Source organism: Saimiri boliviensis, chromosome 2 (assembly GCF_048565385.1).
Source record: "Saimiri boliviensis isolate mSaiBol1 chromosome 2, mSaiBol1.pri, whole genome shotgun sequence".
NCBI classification, from domain to species: domain Eukaryota; kingdom Metazoa; phylum Chordata; class Mammalia; order Primates; family Cebidae; genus Saimiri; species Saimiri boliviensis.
In genome coordinates this window covers 23,096,563-23,116,446 of record NC_133450.1, presented here as the reverse complement: position 1 = coordinate 23,116,446, position 19,884 = coordinate 23,096,563, and the positions used below count along the sequence as shown (strand labels likewise).

The 19,884-nt window shown below is 38.0% G+C and overlaps 1 protein-coding gene across 9 annotated transcripts in view; it reads right to left on the bottom strand.

Moving 5' to 3' along the window:
- Nucleotides 1-19,884, bottom strand: part of CEP128 (centrosomal protein 128) — a 476,123-nt gene that overhangs the window by 95,227 nt on the left and 361,012 nt on the right. For all 9 annotated transcript variants that reach the window (XM_074392897.1, XM_074392891.1, XM_074392894.1 and 6 more), the window contains one exon: nucleotides 15,506-15,555. In XM_074392897.1, coding sequence (XP_074248998.1) covers nucleotides 15,506-15,555 — 50 coding nt within the window. The remainder of the gene's footprint in view (nucleotides 1-15,505; nucleotides 15,556-19,884) is intronic.

Here is a 19,884-nt window from a genome sequence, read left to right as displayed (position 1 = left end):
TCTGGCCCACCCAGTTCTGTCATTGCATACCAAAACAGAAGACATTAAGAAAACCTAACTTTGGCCCCCTATTATTCCACCTCCAACCCGACCAATCAGCACTTCCCATTTCTCAAGCCCCTGCCTGCCGAATTATCTTTAAAAACTCTGATCTCCAAATGCTTGGGGAGAGTGATTTGACTGATAATAAAACTCCGGTCTCCTGCATACCCGGCTCTGCGTGAATTACTCTTTTGCCATTGCAATTCCCATGTCTTGATAAATGGACTCTATCTAAACAGCTGGTAAGGTGAACCCATTGGGCGGATACAGTTTGTAACTAGCCTTAAGCTGTCTGTATACATTCATTTGCTACCACGTCACAATGAAGTGTACTTTAGAATTTAAGAATGAACCAAGGAAAATTCATTAGCATCACTGGAGATGAACAAATATTTGTAGGCTGTTAGGAAATGAGCATTAAATGGATCATTTGTTATCAGCCTATCTAATCATTAAACATTTATTTGATTCAGCTGAGCTAATCAGCCACATTGATTCATCCATCATATCTCAGAGATGAATTAGAAGCTTATAGGTCTAAATAACAAGAATTCTTCTGCCTCTTGTAAGTACAGTTGAAAGGTGTAGTGACTATTTTATCACAATAATGCAGCATTTTCCAAGAATACTCTGAATATATCATTCGCATATGAAAAAGCATAATACTGGCATAAAAACATAACAAGAGTCTTCTTTCTTTTCCAAGTCTTAGAAGCTTGAAGAGTATTGAATAATTCTGGCAACTTCTCTGGGATTTAAAGACCATGATGGACATATAATTTTCAAAAAGAAAAACCCACAATGAGGACTCCCTACCATCACTATTCTAAAATACAAAGCCTCTCTTCTGGAAGAAAAATATACTCAGCTTCACCCAAAGAGACCACTGCGTGGTATTCCTCCTCTCAATGTCAACTCTGTTTAATCCACACTCACACTTTACCTGCTACTTCCTATATGAAGCCAGTAGAATGAAATACAAATATGTATATATTTTCTTCTCAGTATTCCCCCAGGACAACTCATCACATATTCAAAGTTTTTCAATCATTTTTAAATAATTAAAAGAGCTAGAAATCGTTTTATTTGAAATTATTTGAATACATTTGAAATAGTATTCTCTGCCAAACTTTAAGATAATGGAAAGGAAAAAGGCTTTGATTAATTATCACACACACACAAATCAGCATTTCATATAGTGATTTAAAATAAAACAAAATAGAGATAAAAATCACAATCTCAATGTAGCCACATCAAAAAAAGCTTTAAAATAGAGCATAAGTTGGCTCTGAATAGACCAACTGCATCTGTGATTTACATATAAAATTGTATGCTATGTATTAAAAGTCAGTGAAAGAAGTTAGTCTATACATGAAATACTTCAGGGTGGCACTGGAGCAGCTTGCTCTGGTTTCCCAACCATTCTGTGTTCACTTTAGCCATCATTAGATACCTGTAGTCAATTTTTGTTAATTCATTTCAATAGCTGCTTATGTGCTTTTTCAAACAACCTACTTCAGTGTCCAAACACAACACACAAACTGAAGAAAAACAAAACAGTGAGGCTTAAAGATTTTGTCTGAAAAGTTGTCAAGAAAAAAAAAAAGAAAAGAAAACATTTTGACTTAGGCAGAAAAGCCAATTTAAAGCGATATGTAATGTTCCAGTCTACAGGGAGGCCCAGTGATGGTCCTTGTTGCCCGATTTTCATCCTGGGTTTGGCAAATCTCTGATAGAACCAGAAGCAGAAACAATCACAGGATTTAAAAACAGACTGTAAGTGGGTGATCCACATTTCCAGTATGTTTTCTCATTTACTACCATTGCCTTGACAGAGACCTGAGGGCAGCCAGTTGTTCTTCTGTAGCTTTCTTCTTCTGTGTTCTCTGGTTGGTGTTTTAGTTTGTGGTTTTGTTATGAATAGATTACTGACCATTATACTTCAGTTTTGACATTTTTAGGAAAGGCTGCGGTTGTATTTATATTGAAGTGAGGTATGTGTAGGGGTTTGCGGGGGTGGTAAAAGCAAGTGGAGTAAAGAAAGAAGATGAAAAGAAAGATAGAGAAATAAGGGTCTATTGGTTTGTTTGGACAGATTTCACACTGGAAAATAAAGGCTGAGAGGCAAGGTAAGGTTTTATCTAAAATCCCTATGAGTACTTCTAGTTAGCTGTATGAAACTGACACTAAACGTCTGAGACTACCATTTAAATTACAATGCAAAGCAATGAGATTTTTCTGGTTTTCCTTTAAAATAAAGAATCATTTCAAGATTCTCTCTGTAAAGCACAGTGCAATGTGGCACGTAGGTGTGTGCTACAGAGTATCACTACAGACAAAATGAAGGGCAAGAGACATAGAATCATCTTTCTCCAGGGATTGCCAAATTCTCCAGTGAAACTGCTCATAACGGGTAACAAAGGTGAGTGAACTCTGGACTGGAGAACAACTAAAAATTATTTGCAGATAAAATAAAGACTATGATGGTAGCTAGGGGCAATGCAAATGACAACCAGTGCAATTTCAAATACTGACTGTCCCCAGAAAGAGATGGAGAAAGAGGAATTGGGGAGTACAGAGAGAAAGCCAACAAGTCAGAAACCAACACACCATATATTTTTCAAGGATTTACATTAAAAAAAAGAAGTACATGACTCCACTTATGAGATTAGTCATCTATCAGTGGAATATGCTCTGAACTCCTATGCAAATTGTACTGTAAGAGTGATTACGGTATAATTTATGAGCAGGCTTGTGTCATGCAGAACTTGTAGAAAACAAGAGGGTACGCTTCCATTTTCAGGTACACATAGGGCTGTGTATCCGACTGCCACTGAATATAGCTGGCCTAATGAGACTTCCTGAGGCTGACATCTCCTTTGTTTCCTGGGAGGGCACATATCTCCTAGGATTCTAGGTGAAAAAATTTACAAGGAAACCCATATAACCACAGAATCCTCCCTCCCAAGCCCTGTCCTCCTGAGTCTTTCCATTACAGCCCTGCATTGTTGACTATCATGCAGGTCACACAACGGAGTCATTAAATGCTATAAGCAAATGGTCCACCTTGGGAATTAAATTACTTACCTTTGGGCAATTCCAGTAATCCACATCATAATTTACATGCAGAGTCATTTACAGGAACTAATGCATGAGGAACATTATAATGGAGGCTCTTTCTTGCCTCTCACTCCCATGTTTTTTCTGTGTGCTTTTTTACCTCTCAGCATTCCAGTTACCTCTGAGCATTCTATACTAGACGGGCTGCTGATGAGGATGACCAGCATCTAAGCAGAAAGTCTTAAACTAATACAATGGCTGAGAGTGGGTAGCTTTTTATTTGCTTCTTAATTCAGTGCGACTGAGATTAAAACTATTATTAGCCTCCATTTCCTAACGTACATGCACAGGTTAAGAAGGGAAATGTGGCTAAAGAATTTAAGGTAATTTCAGATTATCTGCCCTCTGATTACTGATGGTGTACTCTTCTTCCTAAGAACAATGGCGGAAAACAAAACCAACAACTAAGTTTTTAGCTGCACGTCTGGGAAGCACACGTGAAGGCTGACTTATCCTATATGCACTAAAATAGAGCAGACGTATGTAGACGATTCAATTCTGAATACCCTAAATATTCCTACCTATGAAATACTTAACTGCTTTTTCTTCAAATTGAGCTTCACTCTGATTTCTCACTGCCGTCTGACTAGCATCTTCCCAAGGTGAAAGTTTAAACAGTAGCTTTGGCTGTTTGAGAGAGATATGAGTTACGAAAAAGAGTTGGAAAGCTCTATTATCTTAAAGTAATTGAAAATGCTATAAATGGTAATAGTGATAAAAACAGCACTAATTTGACTATAATAATCTCAAACAAATTTCTAAATTTCTGCATTTAGAGAAAATGATATGATGTAGTGCCTATAAAATGGTCCACCAAGTAATTCCTTACCCAAATTAAAGTCACAAATTTGAGGGAAATTATTACTTTAAATTTAAACCATTTTACCTTTCAGGATTATAAGTAAAGAGTAGTGATTTGGTTCAAGGCATCCTGAACTATATTGCTTTCAAAATCATCCCCGGAAGTAAGTGATCCTAAATTCCAAAGTCTAGGAAATGAAGGACTAAATTGGACGAGAGTTTGTTAATAGCCTCACCTGGGCAGTTTTCACCAGAAATGACAGCTACTGTCAGCACTCACAACCTCACCTGTGGATAATGGAACGCTGACACAGTGTCGTTGTGGAAGTTCAGAAAAGTCTGATTACTCAAAATGATACTTTCTTTCCATTTACCAAATTATTTCAAATTCTACCAACAGAAATTTATTCTTTGAGGAAAAAGTCAAAAATTATTCTTATTAGACTCTCCCTATGCCAGTTAACCTTTAAACTAGTTCATTCTAAATCAGGGGTCAGCCAAAGTCCAGGCAGGCACCTGTTTTTATAGGCCCATGAACTGAAAGTGGTCTTTACATTTTTATTTGGTTGAAAACAATCAAAGCAAGAATAATATTGCGTAACATAAAAATACCCTAGACAGGTCGGTCAGCTTACGTCCCATGAAGAGGTAGTATTTGCACTGAAACCTAAAGAGGCAGATGCAAAGGTCCTGGGATAGGAATGGGTTTCCTTAATTTCAAGAACAAAAAGGACACTGGTATGTGATGTGGCTATTAATGAAAAGATCCCTTTATATTACTAGTACCATATAAATCAAAACTATTTACTGAAAGCTTAATTGCCAAAATTGCCTTGGGTACTTTTAACACATGTTCTTATTATTATTATTTATTCATTTATTTATTTTGAGACAGAGTCTTGCTCCGTCACCAGGCTAGAGTGCAGAGGCATGATCATGGCTCACCACAACCTCCACCTCCCAGGTTCAAGCAATTTCCCTGCCTCAGCCTCCCAAGTAGCTGGGACTACAGGCATGTGCCACCACGCCTGGCTAATTTTCGAAGTTTAGTAGAGATGGGGTTTCACAATGTTGGCCAGGATGATCTCAATCTTCTGAACTTGTGATCTACCCACCTCGGCCTCCCAAAATGCTGGGATTACAGGCATGAGCCACTGTGCCCGGCCTATATGTTCTTATTTTTAATGTTCACACAACCTTCCGGTAGGAGGATATCAACAATTTCACTCATTTAAAGTCAGGAAAATAGACTTCAAACACGTTAAGTGTGTTGAAGTCCACACTGTGATTAAACGTGGAGGGTTGGGTGGGGGCCTGGTCTGTAATCCAGCTCCAATGGACTCAAAACAGTCCATACTAACCTCAAAAACATATTAAAAACCGTGAGAGAGAGAGAGAGAGAGAGAGAGAGAGAGAGAGAATGACTGTGTGTGTGTGTGTGTGTGCATGTGTGTGTGAGTGTGTGTGTGTGTTTTCTCCTTAACAGCTCAGCAAAATGGAGCTAATGGAAATACCATATGCATACAGTGCGGTTTTACGAGCAAATTGACAATAAACTCTTTTTTTTAAATTAGCATCCGGCAACTTTGTGGTTTTGCATCGTAGAGGTTAGGGGATGCACTGGGCTCTGGAGCCTCTTCCTTAAAATATGCCAAAACAGACTTCTAGAACCTCATTTGTAACAGACATTAGGTAACGGTATAATAAAACATACTGTATCAATAAAATGTAATCACAAAATAAAAAATCATTATTTGTATACATTTTGGGGGATATTATATCGCTGCCATATGCCTTTTCTAAGTAAGTTGCAACTCTTTACTTCTTCTAGGTCTGATATTAGGGCAGCTGAAAAACATGCAGTCAATACCACTGGGGAAACAGCAAAAGAAAGGATTGAGGAAAGCAAAGCCCTAAACTTAATTAGCTATAATATTGTGCAGTGAAATGACACCTCTATTGTGCTGTTCCCCTAGTTCTTTTCGATCTGGACTGCAGCAGTTCAGATTCATCCCTGAGCCCATAGAAGGCCTCTGTGCTTCAATCCCTGTTTTATTCGTGAACAATTTACTAGTTCTTTTCTCACAGTGAAATGAGAACTAGGGATTTCAATTACAGCCAGAATGTAGTAAAGGCATGGAATCTCTTGTAGGTAATATTTCCTATTTCACTTTATGGGCAAATACAAAATATTGTTAACAGACATTACATGTTATTTATTAACATGCTAATAAGCCTTCACACATTTAACAGTAAACATGAAACTTCTAACAAATTAAATCTAGAATAGTACGTGTAACACAGAGACTCTGGAAAAGGAATGCACTTTAAAATCAATTTTTAAAAGGTAAAATAATCACTGATTTTGATAAAAGTTAAAAGTTTAAGAGGAGATGCTTAGTAGTCATTTCTCCAGCTCTTTTTAGTTTCATCACTTTTTGCACACTTTAAAATTTATGGAAACATTCTAATGTTGCCTTTAATTTTTGCCAGAACATTTTGAACTTGGTTGAAAACTGAAATTGAAGAAGAAGGAAAACAATATGGAAGAAATTAAAAGAGGCCAGGATCCTAAACAAATCAGAACAACAACAACAACAACAACAACAAAAACAACAACAACAAAAGGTGAAAAGATTGTTTTTCGTCGCTCTTATGTACAGTAGTATAGAAGTCAAGCAAGTTCAAATACGAGTACTAGCTCTTCCACTTACTGGCTGAGGAAGCTGTGAGTCTCAGACCATTATCCATGAAATAAGAATAGTAGTTATGTGCCTTGCAGAATTGTTGTGAGGAATAATTTACATAGACTTGGCAGTTTTACCACGGTATATGACACAGAACTGCTTGGTTTCCTGTGTGATTTTTTCCTTCTTTGACACACAGACCATCACCCTTTGGGCTGTTTTAGCACAATCCTGACAGGAATTCACAAGTGCTAAGTAAGTATCTGTTAGTAGACTGAAGCATAAAATAAGTGAGTTTTCAAGATCCCAGACTGGGGAAATCCTCTGCAGTGTTTCTGTATATTCTGGAAAATCAGCTAGAGGATTAGGAGGTGAGATGGCCTTACAAGTGAGAACTACAGTTTCTTTTAATCACGTATTATTAGTACTTAGGATCTCAGATTTGTTCCATGAGTCAATGAAAATGTGTTTCAACCAGAAAAGTATTATTGCTGAGCATTTATTTCCAAATTTGTTGCACACTATAGTCATTAGTTAGAATATTGCTTTTCACAATTGTCATTGTTATCCAGAGATAGACGATAAAATGGACTAACATGGATATTTGCCCAAATTTGAGGTCTGTCTAGGGATGTGCTGTGGGACGTATAAGCAGTGTACTGTAAAACATTACAGGGAATGATCTTGAAGTGATCACTTATGTTCTGCAACACAAATGAGATCACCCCAAATTACAGGGTGACCACTGACTCGAGACTGGCAAAAGCTCCCAGACAAGCTTAAGACTGAATCATCATCATGTGTTGAGATTTTTCTTTTTTAAAACAAGAAAACATATGCTGCTATCTCCATGAGCCCCAATGCCACAGAGCCCAGAGCTCAGACTCTTGACAGTGGAACCAAGGTCTGTTTTCTGGAAGTGTTGCTTTTCCCAAAGTCAACTGTAAAAAAGATAGTGAACGAAGATGTGTCAAATCATCTTCCTTCTTGTGGGAGGAATTTACCAACTGTGTTAAATACCCCTAGGTCAGTGATTTTTTTTTCTTTTTTTCTAAAGACGGAGTCTCAGTCTGTCAGCCAGGTTGGAGTGCAGCAGTGTGATCTCGGCTCACTGCAACCTCCGCCTCCCAGGTTCAAGGGATTCTCCTGCCTCAGCCTCCTGAGGAGCTGGGATTACAGGCATGCGCCACCATGCCCAGCTAATTTTTTGCATCCATTTTTTTTTTTTTTTTTTTTTTTTTTTTTTTTTTTTTTTTTTTTAGTAAAGACAGGTTTCATCATGTTGGTCAGGCTGATCCGGACTTCAGGTGAGCCACCCACCTAGACTTCTCAAAGTGCTGGGATTATAGGCATGAGCCACCATGCCTGGCCATTTTTCCACTAACTATTTTAGTAAACTTTCTGTTGCAGAGAAATATTGGGGCTTTTGAGCTCAAATACTATGCTTTGATTTTGCATTTTAACAATAAATGATGTCTGGTTTTTTTTTAGAAGCTTTTTTAGAAGCTTGATTCAAGGAGCTGAGTCCTGAAGATTTGTGCTTTTCATCCCATTGGATAAACAGAAACAGGCACATTTTAATATTTTTTATTCTCAAAAGAAAATGAGATAGCTGATCAACTTTGATAAATTTGAGACACCAAATACTTCTTCTTCAGGGTATTCTATTTTCAAGTTTTATACTGTCATAAATCTAATTGGGATTAAAGTTAATTGGGATTAAAATTAAGTTTGAAATTCCAGGCAAAACAGAGTGATAAAGTTTAATGATCACTAATATTTCAGTGGAATCCATTTTACTGAGAGTGGGTCCCTGCTCTCACGAGGCCTCTTGACATAATCAATTTAAGGGTGTAAATCTAATTGGTTAGACCCTGCTTGACCCCAAGGTGGATGGCTAACATGTTCTTTCTGGTGGAACTTTGTACCAAATTTAAAGTTTGGTAAGCCTGCTCACCTTTTGAGAAAACAGAGATTCTAATGAACTGTTAAGTTGCCACTGCCTGAACGTGGCGAAGGGTGGCCCAACCTTCCATCCCCACAACACTGTATTTTATTTTGTTTATACCATTGCTTAGAACAATTATTCTTAAATCATATTTTAGAAGAAGACATAGAGATACATAGTTATTTGCACCTTGAAAAGAATATGTGGGCATTGCATTTTAGTTTCCAGAATGATAAAAATTCCGTTATAACTCTCAGGAGTTATCTTAGGGATGAGTAGGGACTGTATTACTTTCTAGTTTAATAAAACCTTAAACAGTTAATCCCAATTTATCAATTTATTCAAATTCAGACCTCTAAAAATGTACTTTAGTATCTCCCAAGAAAATGAGAATTTCTGGGGAAATTAATTGCTTCCATTCTTTCTGAGATCTGGTATGAGAGCAGAGCATTCCCTGACACTGTCATCCTTCTAAAGCAATTCTGAGGGAAGTCTAAAAGAGACGTGTAGCTGCCCCACTCCTTCATTTCCACCTGCAATGGCTAAAAGTGTTGGTTATGGGCACTCTACAGTCTGGCAGGAAAGACTGACAGCAAAACCACAGAAAATATCCATCCAGCTGGTCAATCAGTAGCCCCAGCTCTCACATGGTTTCCTTACCAGGAGGATTCGCCATCTACTGGATACTGAAAGGTTCACATACTATCTTGCCAGCTTCTGGCAGGCTAAATTATTTGCTCATGACAGTCACATTCTTTGGTGGCTTTTCCTGCCCAGTTTATCTCCAACTGTTGTGCCTGACAACTATTCCCTGGCATTCTTTATAATACACTAATATTAACATTTATTAGGCTTGTTCCAAAAGAACCAAGACATTATATTCTATTTTTTTCCCCTTAAAACACCATAGGCTACTCCATAAGTAGTTGAAATAAATAATGGCTGGGGAAAAGATTATCTTCTCTTTACTGCTCATTTCAAATGTTTTCGCCTAAGCACTACTGAGGTGACAAAAACAAAATCTAATACCTGTTCCTCCACCCCTAACACAGTACTAAAAAAAAAAAAATCAAACCCTTCAAATGGGAGATTTCAGACTATTTTTACAAGCCAACCGATAATTAAATATGATTATGGGTCATCTAAAAAACAGTACAGCACTAATGACACTTAATATCCTTCAGGGCAGAGCTTCCGAAATGTCTCAGAAAAACAAGTCACTTAAATATTTATATTCAAGATTTTATATATTTTATATGTTTTATTATAGACTTTTATATAATATATATAAATCCGTAATTAAATTCTATATTATATGACATATTAATATATGTACATATACAAAATCTGTAAACCCATTTTTTAAAAATTAAGGATTCAGTTCATTTCTAATAAAATTTCAGATGATGATACCAAATAATGTGTCCAGAAATACTTGCGACAACATTTAGATTACAGGTCTTACAACTAAAATGTTTCTTTTCTCCTCTTAAAATAATGAGATTGATATTCATATGCAGCCCAATAATCAATTTAAATATTGCCATGTAAGGACTTTTTTTTTTCAATTTTTCATTATATTTAGCAGCTGACCAAAGACATAATACTACTTCCTTCAGCATAATCTGACCAAAATATGAATTTAAATTTCAGAGTTGACCATGGCAGGGGGAAAGGTAAGAGAAAGGGCAAGGACAGAAGGTGGGGGAAGAGGGAAGGAGGAGCCCTCTGGGGACAGAGACCTTCTCGGACTTGTTCATTGCTTTATCCCTAAGCACACAGCATCATGTTTGACATATAGTAGGTGTAAACAGTCACTACGTGGAATTAATATTTATTGTGACCTGCCAGGCACCAAAGCTTTCACATTCCTTATTGTAGCTAATCCTCTCAACATTTCTATAAAATCAGAATTATTATTATCCCTCTTTAACAATAGCTATATATTGTGCTGATACAAAATAACCTACCAATGGTTGAGTAAGAAGGTTAAATGAATAGTAAAATTAGGTTCATAATCATCTAGTTTTAACTCACACAAATAAAATGAAAGGAGAGATGACTGGAAGTTATCATATGACTCATTTCAAATAAAATGAAAAGAGAGGCCGGGCGCGGTGGCTCAAGCCTGTAATCCCAGCACTTTGGGAGGCTGAGGCGGGCGGATCACGAGGTCAAGAGATCGAGACCATCCTGGTCAACATGGTGAAACCCCGTCTCTACTAAAATTACAAAAAATTAGCTGGGCATGGTGGCGCGTGCCTGTAATCCCAGCCACTCAGGAGACTGAGGCAGGAGAATTGCCTGAACCCAGGAGGCGGAGGTTGCGGTGAGCCGAGATCACGCCATTGCACTCCAGCCTGGGTAACAAGAGCGAAACTCCGTCTCAAAAATAAAATAAAATAAAATAAAATGAAAAGAGAGATGACCAGTAAGTTATCGTATGAATAAGGGTATATGAGTTTTGTAGATACTCTGTTTAGTGACTGTCATAGGTACCACTGTGAAGACTTTACAACTAAGCATGATATGAACTCTCGGTGTGCTCTGCATTTTAGGATTCAGAAAGCAACATGGGGAAAGGTGAACCAGGTAGACTGGTATTTAAAAAAATAAAAACACAAAACAGCAGCAACACTTACCACTATCAGCTATCACCAGCAAGGTGTCAAGTCACTGAATACCGTTCAACTAAATTGAGGGAAAATGGATTACCTTGTGTGTCTATTTAAAAGTTTGGTGGATCTTTAGAGGAACAAAAAGGGATTTGCTTGTTTCAATGTATCTCAAACCCATAAGCAAATAGAACTCTGATACTGCACTACACATTTATAGTCAAAGACAAGACTTTGTTTTTAAGAGGAGCAGCACACACTGTAACTGCAAATGAATGACACACACACACACAAAATGAGCCAGACAATGTTAAGCTCCAATGAAAAATTTTGGTAATTACAAGCTGTATTTTAAAAATCACCATCAAATATGTTTGTCTCCATTGTTTGTGATTCCTCCGAAGATTGAAAACATTTTCTTCCCTGCGGCTCCCCTTCCCCTGCCATTTTATCCTTTCCTACTGCTTACGACCACTCAAGTCAAATTACTGGTGTGTGTATGTGTGTGTGTGTGTGTGTGTGTGTGTGTGTGTGTGTGTACAGGAATGACAAAATTTGAATGTCTCTCTCCAAAAAATTTAAACATAAAATGAGCTCTAGGACAGGACAGGGATTGGTGTTTTTTAATGAGTGGATCTTGAGGAGATCCAGGAATAGTGGCTATATAAATCTGAGACCAACAGGATGGCATTTTTTGTTTATTTAGTAAACAGAAAATTACTAAGTACCTACTAAGATAAGCACTGTGCTAAGTAATGGACATTCGGAAAAGTGAAAGACGTGCGAGTTTATTGACAGGTATGATAGAAAATTGCAGTTCACTGAAAGGTAAATTTTTGTTTTGAAACCTAAACCCCATAGCTAAATGAATCAAAGAATTTAACAAATACTTATTCAGTTCTGTTGATGATCTTCCCTTTGAAATATTCTTTTACTAAACTTCATAACACTATGTCTTCCTGAAATTGTTTTCTTTATGTCTTAGATTCCTTTGCAAGATTTTCATCCCTAGCCTGTTGTTTAAATGTTGGTGTTTGCTAGGTTTCTGGCCTAGGATTTCATTTCTTCTCATTCTAAATACTTCCCCTGCAAGTTCACAGTTGCTATATGACTTTTAGTATCATTCCTATGATATGGACAACAGATATGATGGCATCAAATTCTGCATGTTCAGATTAAATACCTTCTGAGCTTCAGACTCATATAAGCTCCCTTAACATTACTACCTGGGCATTTCAAAATATCAAAAATTGAACTGATCAGTTTCCTCCTATATCATTGATGAGAAGAAGTATCTGTGAAGTTGCCAAATTGAGAAACCCAAGAATCATTCTTAACTCCTTTCTTTTTACTTCCTAACAACCAATCTCAAAGTTCCGTGGACTTTATATTCTAAAACATACTAAGAAGTCACCCACTCCTCTTCATGCTCTCCACTACCACCCAATCCAGATCATCATCATCTGTTGCTAAGAGTCTCTCTCACAAATGTCTGCTTAATCAGTCTCCCTGGTTTCAATCTTGCCTGGCTCTAATTATTTTTCATGTTATAGCCAGTTGTCTATTTAAAATGCAGATTTCTCATACTGTTCTCTTATTTCAAACCCTTATCCAATTTCTCATATACTGAAGGTGAAGTCCAAACTCTTCTACGAAGACCTTTAGATCTCCATCTCCTTAAAAATTCTCATTTTGCTGCCCCTCTCTCAGATGCTACATTCCAACATACTGACCTTTCAGTTCTTTAAACACGAAACTGTGCCCTTACCCTAGGCCTTCCCCTATTCTTTCCATTGCCTAAAACTTTTATCTTCACTGCAAACTTGCCTAGCTAACTCCTAGTTATCAATCCAACGTTGGCTTCCTTTGGGAAGCCTTCTTGGGTGGCCTCCCCACTCCAGCTCAACCTACTTCCATCTGTACTTAATCCCCTTTTACTTCCACCAACCTACTCTTACCTATGACACGTCAAGGACAGATGTTCTTATGATATGTTCCCACAGTCACTTATACTTTCCCTTTAATACAATTTTTGAGTATTTTACTATAAACACTGATTTCATAGTCTTCACTAGTTGTGATATAGAGGGCAAGAAGCCATCCAGTATACACAGCTTGCCTTTGTATCCCTAGCACCTCGTAGAGTGGTGTGCAGAGAATTGGTGCTCAATAAGTGTTTGTTTAATAAGTAAATGGAGTACATCATTTATAGGAAACTGTAAAGGATTTAGAGCTAAATAAAACATCCCCTACCCCTAAGGAGAATAACATAAAATGCAGAATGTCTGTTATACATAATTATAACATGATAATGAGTAAATAAAATTGACTCCAATTTGGATACATGAGGATTTGCTAACATTGTAAATTGGTATTAAATATTTAGTTCTCCCTTCTGGGATAATCTAATCCACACTAAACACTTCTGGAAGACAGTTTTATGATTTTCTATTACAGATGAGAAAATAGGCACAGCAAAGTTAATTGAGTTATCCAAGGTTACCTAGTGAATCAGAAACAGAGCCAGGTACTACGGTGTCATTGTAGGATTTCAGCCTATATACTTGAATAGTATTCTCCAAACTATTACCTAGGACATTCATATGTGAATATAGAAACTCGGGAATACAGGTGCTTCCCCAGGGATTTTCCTCTAGCCTTTAACATTATATAGGCTTTCTGTGACAGGCTTCTGTACTCTTGTACATTTTGAGAGTTCCTTCTTTATTCATAATAGAGTGTTAGTATCAGGCACCAGTCACCACAATGAAGTGTCAACATTTAACTCTTCTGCTCTGGGACGTTATTTTGCACATTCTCAATTTATAAATGTCCATAGCTAGTTGGCTGGTACATTCTATTGCACTGGATGGACATTTCAGTGGAAAATGCTGCCAGTATTTAATAAACATCTGAGAAGCAACATAGGCTATTAAATTTAATGAGATTACTAGTTTCAACATTTGTACTGTGAAAGGAAAAACCAGTTGTGCTGACATTTCAAAAGGCTAGATATACACTCAATAAATATGTTTATACATGTTATTTTGGGGGCAATGGTAAATGCCACATGTAACCACAATGCCTAAAAAAAGACTTTCTCAATATACACATTTAATATACAAAGAGCTATGCTTTTTATAACAAGCATTGCCAATATGAGTTTCACAGAGATAGGCAGGGCAAGCATACACATGAGATTCTTCCTAGCCCCAAACTGGACTAACCAATGCTCTTTGTTTTTTATACCTGAATGTAGTACAAGATGCTAAAATAATCTAATCTGTACATAACGGCAGCTAACATGTACCACTTTTATTAGATGTATAAACTATGGTTCCTCTGCACTTTCAGATCAATTACACAATTTTCTCTTAATGGATATACCATCAAGTAGAAGAATCCCCAATCACAGAACATTTCCCTTGCTCTTTGGACTTTACATGACCTGTCTTTCATTTGCCAAAAGCAAACATCTTTACCCTTAAAGCACTCAAACCAGCTCATTACATCACTCTCTAGTCTTGCCTTGTGGCTCCAGGTCCAGGAAGATCTCTAAACGTCCAAAGTACTTACTGTTCTTAATCCCCAACGTGACATTAGGTGAACTGGTTCTGTCATGGGAATATAACTGATTATGTTTCCCCTAATAAAGACAGACACTTGAGTTACCCATTTGTAAGTTAGCCCAACGTGAATGGAAGAGAGAACTTCTGTCAGATGCCAACTTAACATCCATTGCTCATATCATGAAAATGTCAATTAAAATTTGAGTGGAATCTTTCTAACACAATTTTCCAACCCAAGAAATGTGAATAAATCAAGTTGAATTGCCAGGCTATACAAGGTAATCTTAAGCTCTATTTATGTATTAATTGGTTGGTCATTGGTAGATGACACCCATAGGGTCAGAATACTTTTGACTTTTACTTGAAAATGTAGTTTCCATGAATTCATCCTCATTCATCAGTCCTGTTTTAAGGGAAATGACTATGAGAGGATACTGCCTTCATTTCCTAATGATGCAGTTCCTGTTATGCTATACCAAGGAATACAATTTCCTTTCAGAAGTAGCATAGATGCTGATTTGGCTTTCTGCTTTAGGTAAGTGCTTGCAGAGACTTCTAAAGGAAGCAAATTCCAGCTTTACAGTTCTGACATTGTACTTGTCATCCTATTTGCTGTACCATTGTGAATGTACCAATGTGAATACAATAATAAAGGATAAAAGAGCAAAAAAAACAAATGTTTTCATACCACAGATACTCGCCCTATTTAAAAATTTACTTTACCTGCAGAGATTCCATTTCTTCATCTTTTCTTTGGGTCTCTTCTAGTAGATCTATAATAAGAAAGTAAAATGCCCATCAAAATGCAATGTAAAAATGAGTTGCCTCTTATTATCAAATGCAATTCAGCCAGTAGCTTGTATAAACTGTTGCTTGAGAAGAGATTTTAATGTTTAAGTGTGAGAAGCAATGTAAAAGAAACACCCTCTGATCCCAGCTGATGACATATTGCAGAACACTGGAGCCTGCCAACTCTAAGCTAGCTGAGAAGCCCTGGAAGATCTCTCAGCTTTACCTGACATACCAAAGGATGATACCAAATCAAATAAAAATCTATGATCATACCAATACTTTAGGAATTTGGTCTCATGCTTATATAACTCAATGCAATATAAAATCTCCTTTAGAAAAAAAGAAAAGCCTTTTTCTTTTGAAAGAAAAATTAGAAACAAACCATTTGCCCTTAAAATAAGCTCCCAAGCCACATTCTGCCCCTAGAGTCAATTTTTATCACCAGATTAAAACACCCTGGAATAATAGGTGTTATTAATGGAAGCAGAACATCGCTTCATCTATAAAGTCTTAATATCGTTTCACACTGACAGGGTAGGATGCTGCATTGAAGCTACATTTGACTAAGAGTTTGGCACCATTCCTGAGAAATTAGTGGTTGGAAGGGAAGGTTATCAACTGAAGAGAGCTCCATCTTAACGCATGTATACAGCCACGTTGTCTCAGTGCTGCTATATTAATTTATGAACTTGCTATTAAAAAAACATATTTTCTGCCTGCAGCTATACCTTCCTTTACTATGATCTTATTAGATCTCATAAAACCAAAGAAGACTAGGCTGAGTTGGAACTTGCATGAAAACTGGTAAGAAACACCTACAGCAGTGTACATTAACATGAGTATTTGCCTTACTCTCTCATTGATACAGCTTACCAAGAGGCTATGTTACTTAAAAGGAAAATAGAAGTTACCCAAGTCTAATATGTATCCCAGAAAGGCAAACTCAAATGTTGGAGTAAGTGCTGTGCTAGATACAGTAGGAAACAGTCACACAGTGGGGTGGCAAAGTCATGTTGACATGTCATAACTGAGAAGGTGATACACGAAAATTTCAAGAGACCTGGCAGACGACAGAACTGATGGCAATGAACCTTTGAGACTACACAGCTAAGAGGGTTACAGAGGAGTGGCAAGCAGTCTCCTGGAGACACAACATGCTTGGATTAAGGATACGAGATTGTTTCTATACTGTATGCTGTAGAGGAACAGACTTTGGCTCCCCAAACCTCCCATAATCAGGTACATCAAAAAATAAAAAGAGCAGGCCAGTGTTTTAAGGTGTATTTTTAAAGGGGTTTTGATTAGCATATTAGGTTCTTTAGCTGTAAGATACAGAAACCAACTTGGGGTATGGAAGATTGGTTAAGTGCCCTCAGTCATTCCTCTTCCTGCATCTTCACTCATTTGCATTGCAGCCTTGTAGCTACTTCTATCAAGAGGCCATGCACATGTACTTCACTTCTTGCATTGGGGCTGGCTGCCTGACTTGATTCGGTGAATAGAATACAGTTACAGCTGAAGTAATTCTGCTGTAGTTTGCATCGAGGCTTTAAGAGGCCTCACACATTTTGACTTTTTGACTTGGAACCCTGTCACTGACATCTGAATAGGCCCAGGCCAATCTGCTAGATGACATGGTCTAGAACTCTTCCCACCTCTGTCACCCTGCAAGGTGCCCCAGCTGCCAGCCAGCAAATGCCCAGAAGCAGAGTTGCCCAGTCGATCTGAGGATGACTACAGATGACTGAGATGGGAGTCCAACTGAGACCAGACAAATCACCCAGCTGAGCCCAGCATCCACTCGAACTCACAGAACTAGGAGCTAAATCAACGGAATCATGGAGTGGTATGGTACCCAGGACTTGCCAATGGATAGCAATGAGTTGCTAACTGAATAACATGTATTTAGAGTTTATTAGGATACAGAGGTAACTAATAGATACACTGGAAAAGAGGATCCCAAATACGAAGGGAGTAACAGTTAGGGCAGGTCTGGGTGGGTCAAGATGTGGGCACCATGAGCTAATGAGCATTTTATTCTGGGCTCCTCTAAACTTTGTGTCTTTCTACTCAAGATGAAAGTTCAAAAAGAGAACAGCTATTGAGCCTAGCTTAGATCTCTTGCCCACTGCTTGGCTAGGGGAAAGTATGAAGTACTTTCATGGATAACCCCAAAAGGATTGGACTAAGAATAGAAAGAATAGTTTCCAAATGCAAAATTAGGGTTCTGTAACAGAAGGAAGGATGGACATCATACAGGCCAAAACAACAGATTTCTACACCAACTGGTTTCAGTAAACTGTGTCCTTTGCCCAACTCTCCTCAATATTTGTAATATATAAGATCCCTGCTGTGCTCCTACGAGGATGTGACTACTTAGCTCCATGACTTCTGGATATTAGGGGATTTTCAGAGCTGGGTCCTTTGTAATGAATTATGTTGTTTAATGGTGCAGTGGAACTGGAGTGATACATAGTGGGGTTCATCAACCAGAAAAGAAAACTAATCTCGTTCCTTCAGAGTCAACTTAGTATGGCAACTCCAAACAGCTTAGATAAAACTTACTGGATCAGTAATGAGTATCAGATCTTTTATGCAGCCAAACACAACTCACTCACTTGATAAAATATAAATGGAAAGAAGTCCAGTCTACTCAACAGAACTTCATAAAATTATAGCAACTTAAAAATTATGTTCTCAGTTTTCTTGAAATATATACGGGTCACACTACTCTTCCAACAAATCTGATGCCAATGACAATGCTTGATTTGGGATGGCTGAATAAAAACAACCAAAGAATTCCTAGAATTGGCATTTTAAATACATACATTTCAACTTTTAAATAAATATTCTCCCTGACTGACCATCTTGTATAAAGCGTATACACAGATACCTGTTTTGGTTTTGTTTTTTTACCCTTTGAAAACTCCTGTTCCTCTTTCCCATGTGATTTCCATGAAAGTTTTGGTCAAGAAGCCTAACTGACCCTTCCTGCTGCAAAAGTAGGTCAAGAACCAGGCTAGCAAGGCAGATCATCTTATCGCCCTGAGTATATGACCTAAGCAACACCAGAGGTGTCCTTTTAGAGGATTAATAGAGATGCCAGGAGAGAAACTTTCTCCCTTGAAGCTACAGCTTATATTAGCCTGGTGTTTCAAAGTCTGTATTTTCTACTGTGTTGAAAAACTGATTCAGCAACGAGGCTGGTGAAGAAGAACTGAGAGCCAAGACAAAGAGAGAGAACTGCTTGAGGACTACACCCTTGACTGCCACAAACCTCCTTCTTTTTTTTTTCTTTCTTAAATTAGCTTTAGTTGGATTATTGCCATTTTTTAAAGCCTCTAGAGATGTGGTTGTATTGAACCCTCTTATCTCTATTCAGAAACCTAGAGATCTTAAGAGTTGAGAAGAACTTTCTAGTCCCCCTTAAAATGTTTCATCCTATAACAAATATACGAAGACATGAGACTCAAAGAAATGCAAATGGTCTGGCTGAGTTCACCAGCTGCTTTTAGAGCTTTGCTCTCCTATCATCCTGTTCTGGCTAATCATGCTCTCATTTGTACCACTCAATACTGAACTGCACCCTTCTTTATAATGTTACTTAAAAATAAAATACACACTTGTTTGTATTCCTCTGACCTGCTTTAAAAGTTCTCTGACGTCAAGTCCCCAATCAGGGCATCCATGACTTTCTTTTTTTTTTTTTTTTTTTTTTGAGACGGAGTTTCGCTCTTGTTACCCAGGCTGGAGTGCAATGGCGCGATCTCGGCTCACGGCAATCTCCGCTTCCTGGGTTTAGGCAATTCTCCTGCCTCAGCCTCCTGAGTAGCTGGGATTACAGGCACACGCCACCATGCCCAGCTAATTTTTTGTATTTTTAGTAGAGACGGGGTTTCACCATGTTGATCAGGATGGTCTCAATTTCTTGACCTCGTGATCCACCCGCCTCAGCCTCCCAAAGTGCTGGGATTACAGGCTTGAGCCTTAGACAGGGTGTCACTCAGATGCCCAGGCTGGAGTGCAGTGGCAGGATCTCAGCTCACTGCAACCACCGCCTCCTGGTTTCAAGTGATTCTCCTGCCTCAGTAGCTGGGATTACAGATGCCCACTACTACGACCGGCTACATTTTATATTTTTAGTAGAGATGGAGTTTCACCATGTTGGACAGGTTGGTCTTGAACTCGTAACCCCAAGTGATCTGCCTGCCTCGGTCTCCCAAAGTGCTAGGATTAGAGTTGTGAGCCACTGTGCCCAGCCAGTCCGTAACTTTACATCCATGGTCTCCTTATCTACTGCCTTTCTATAT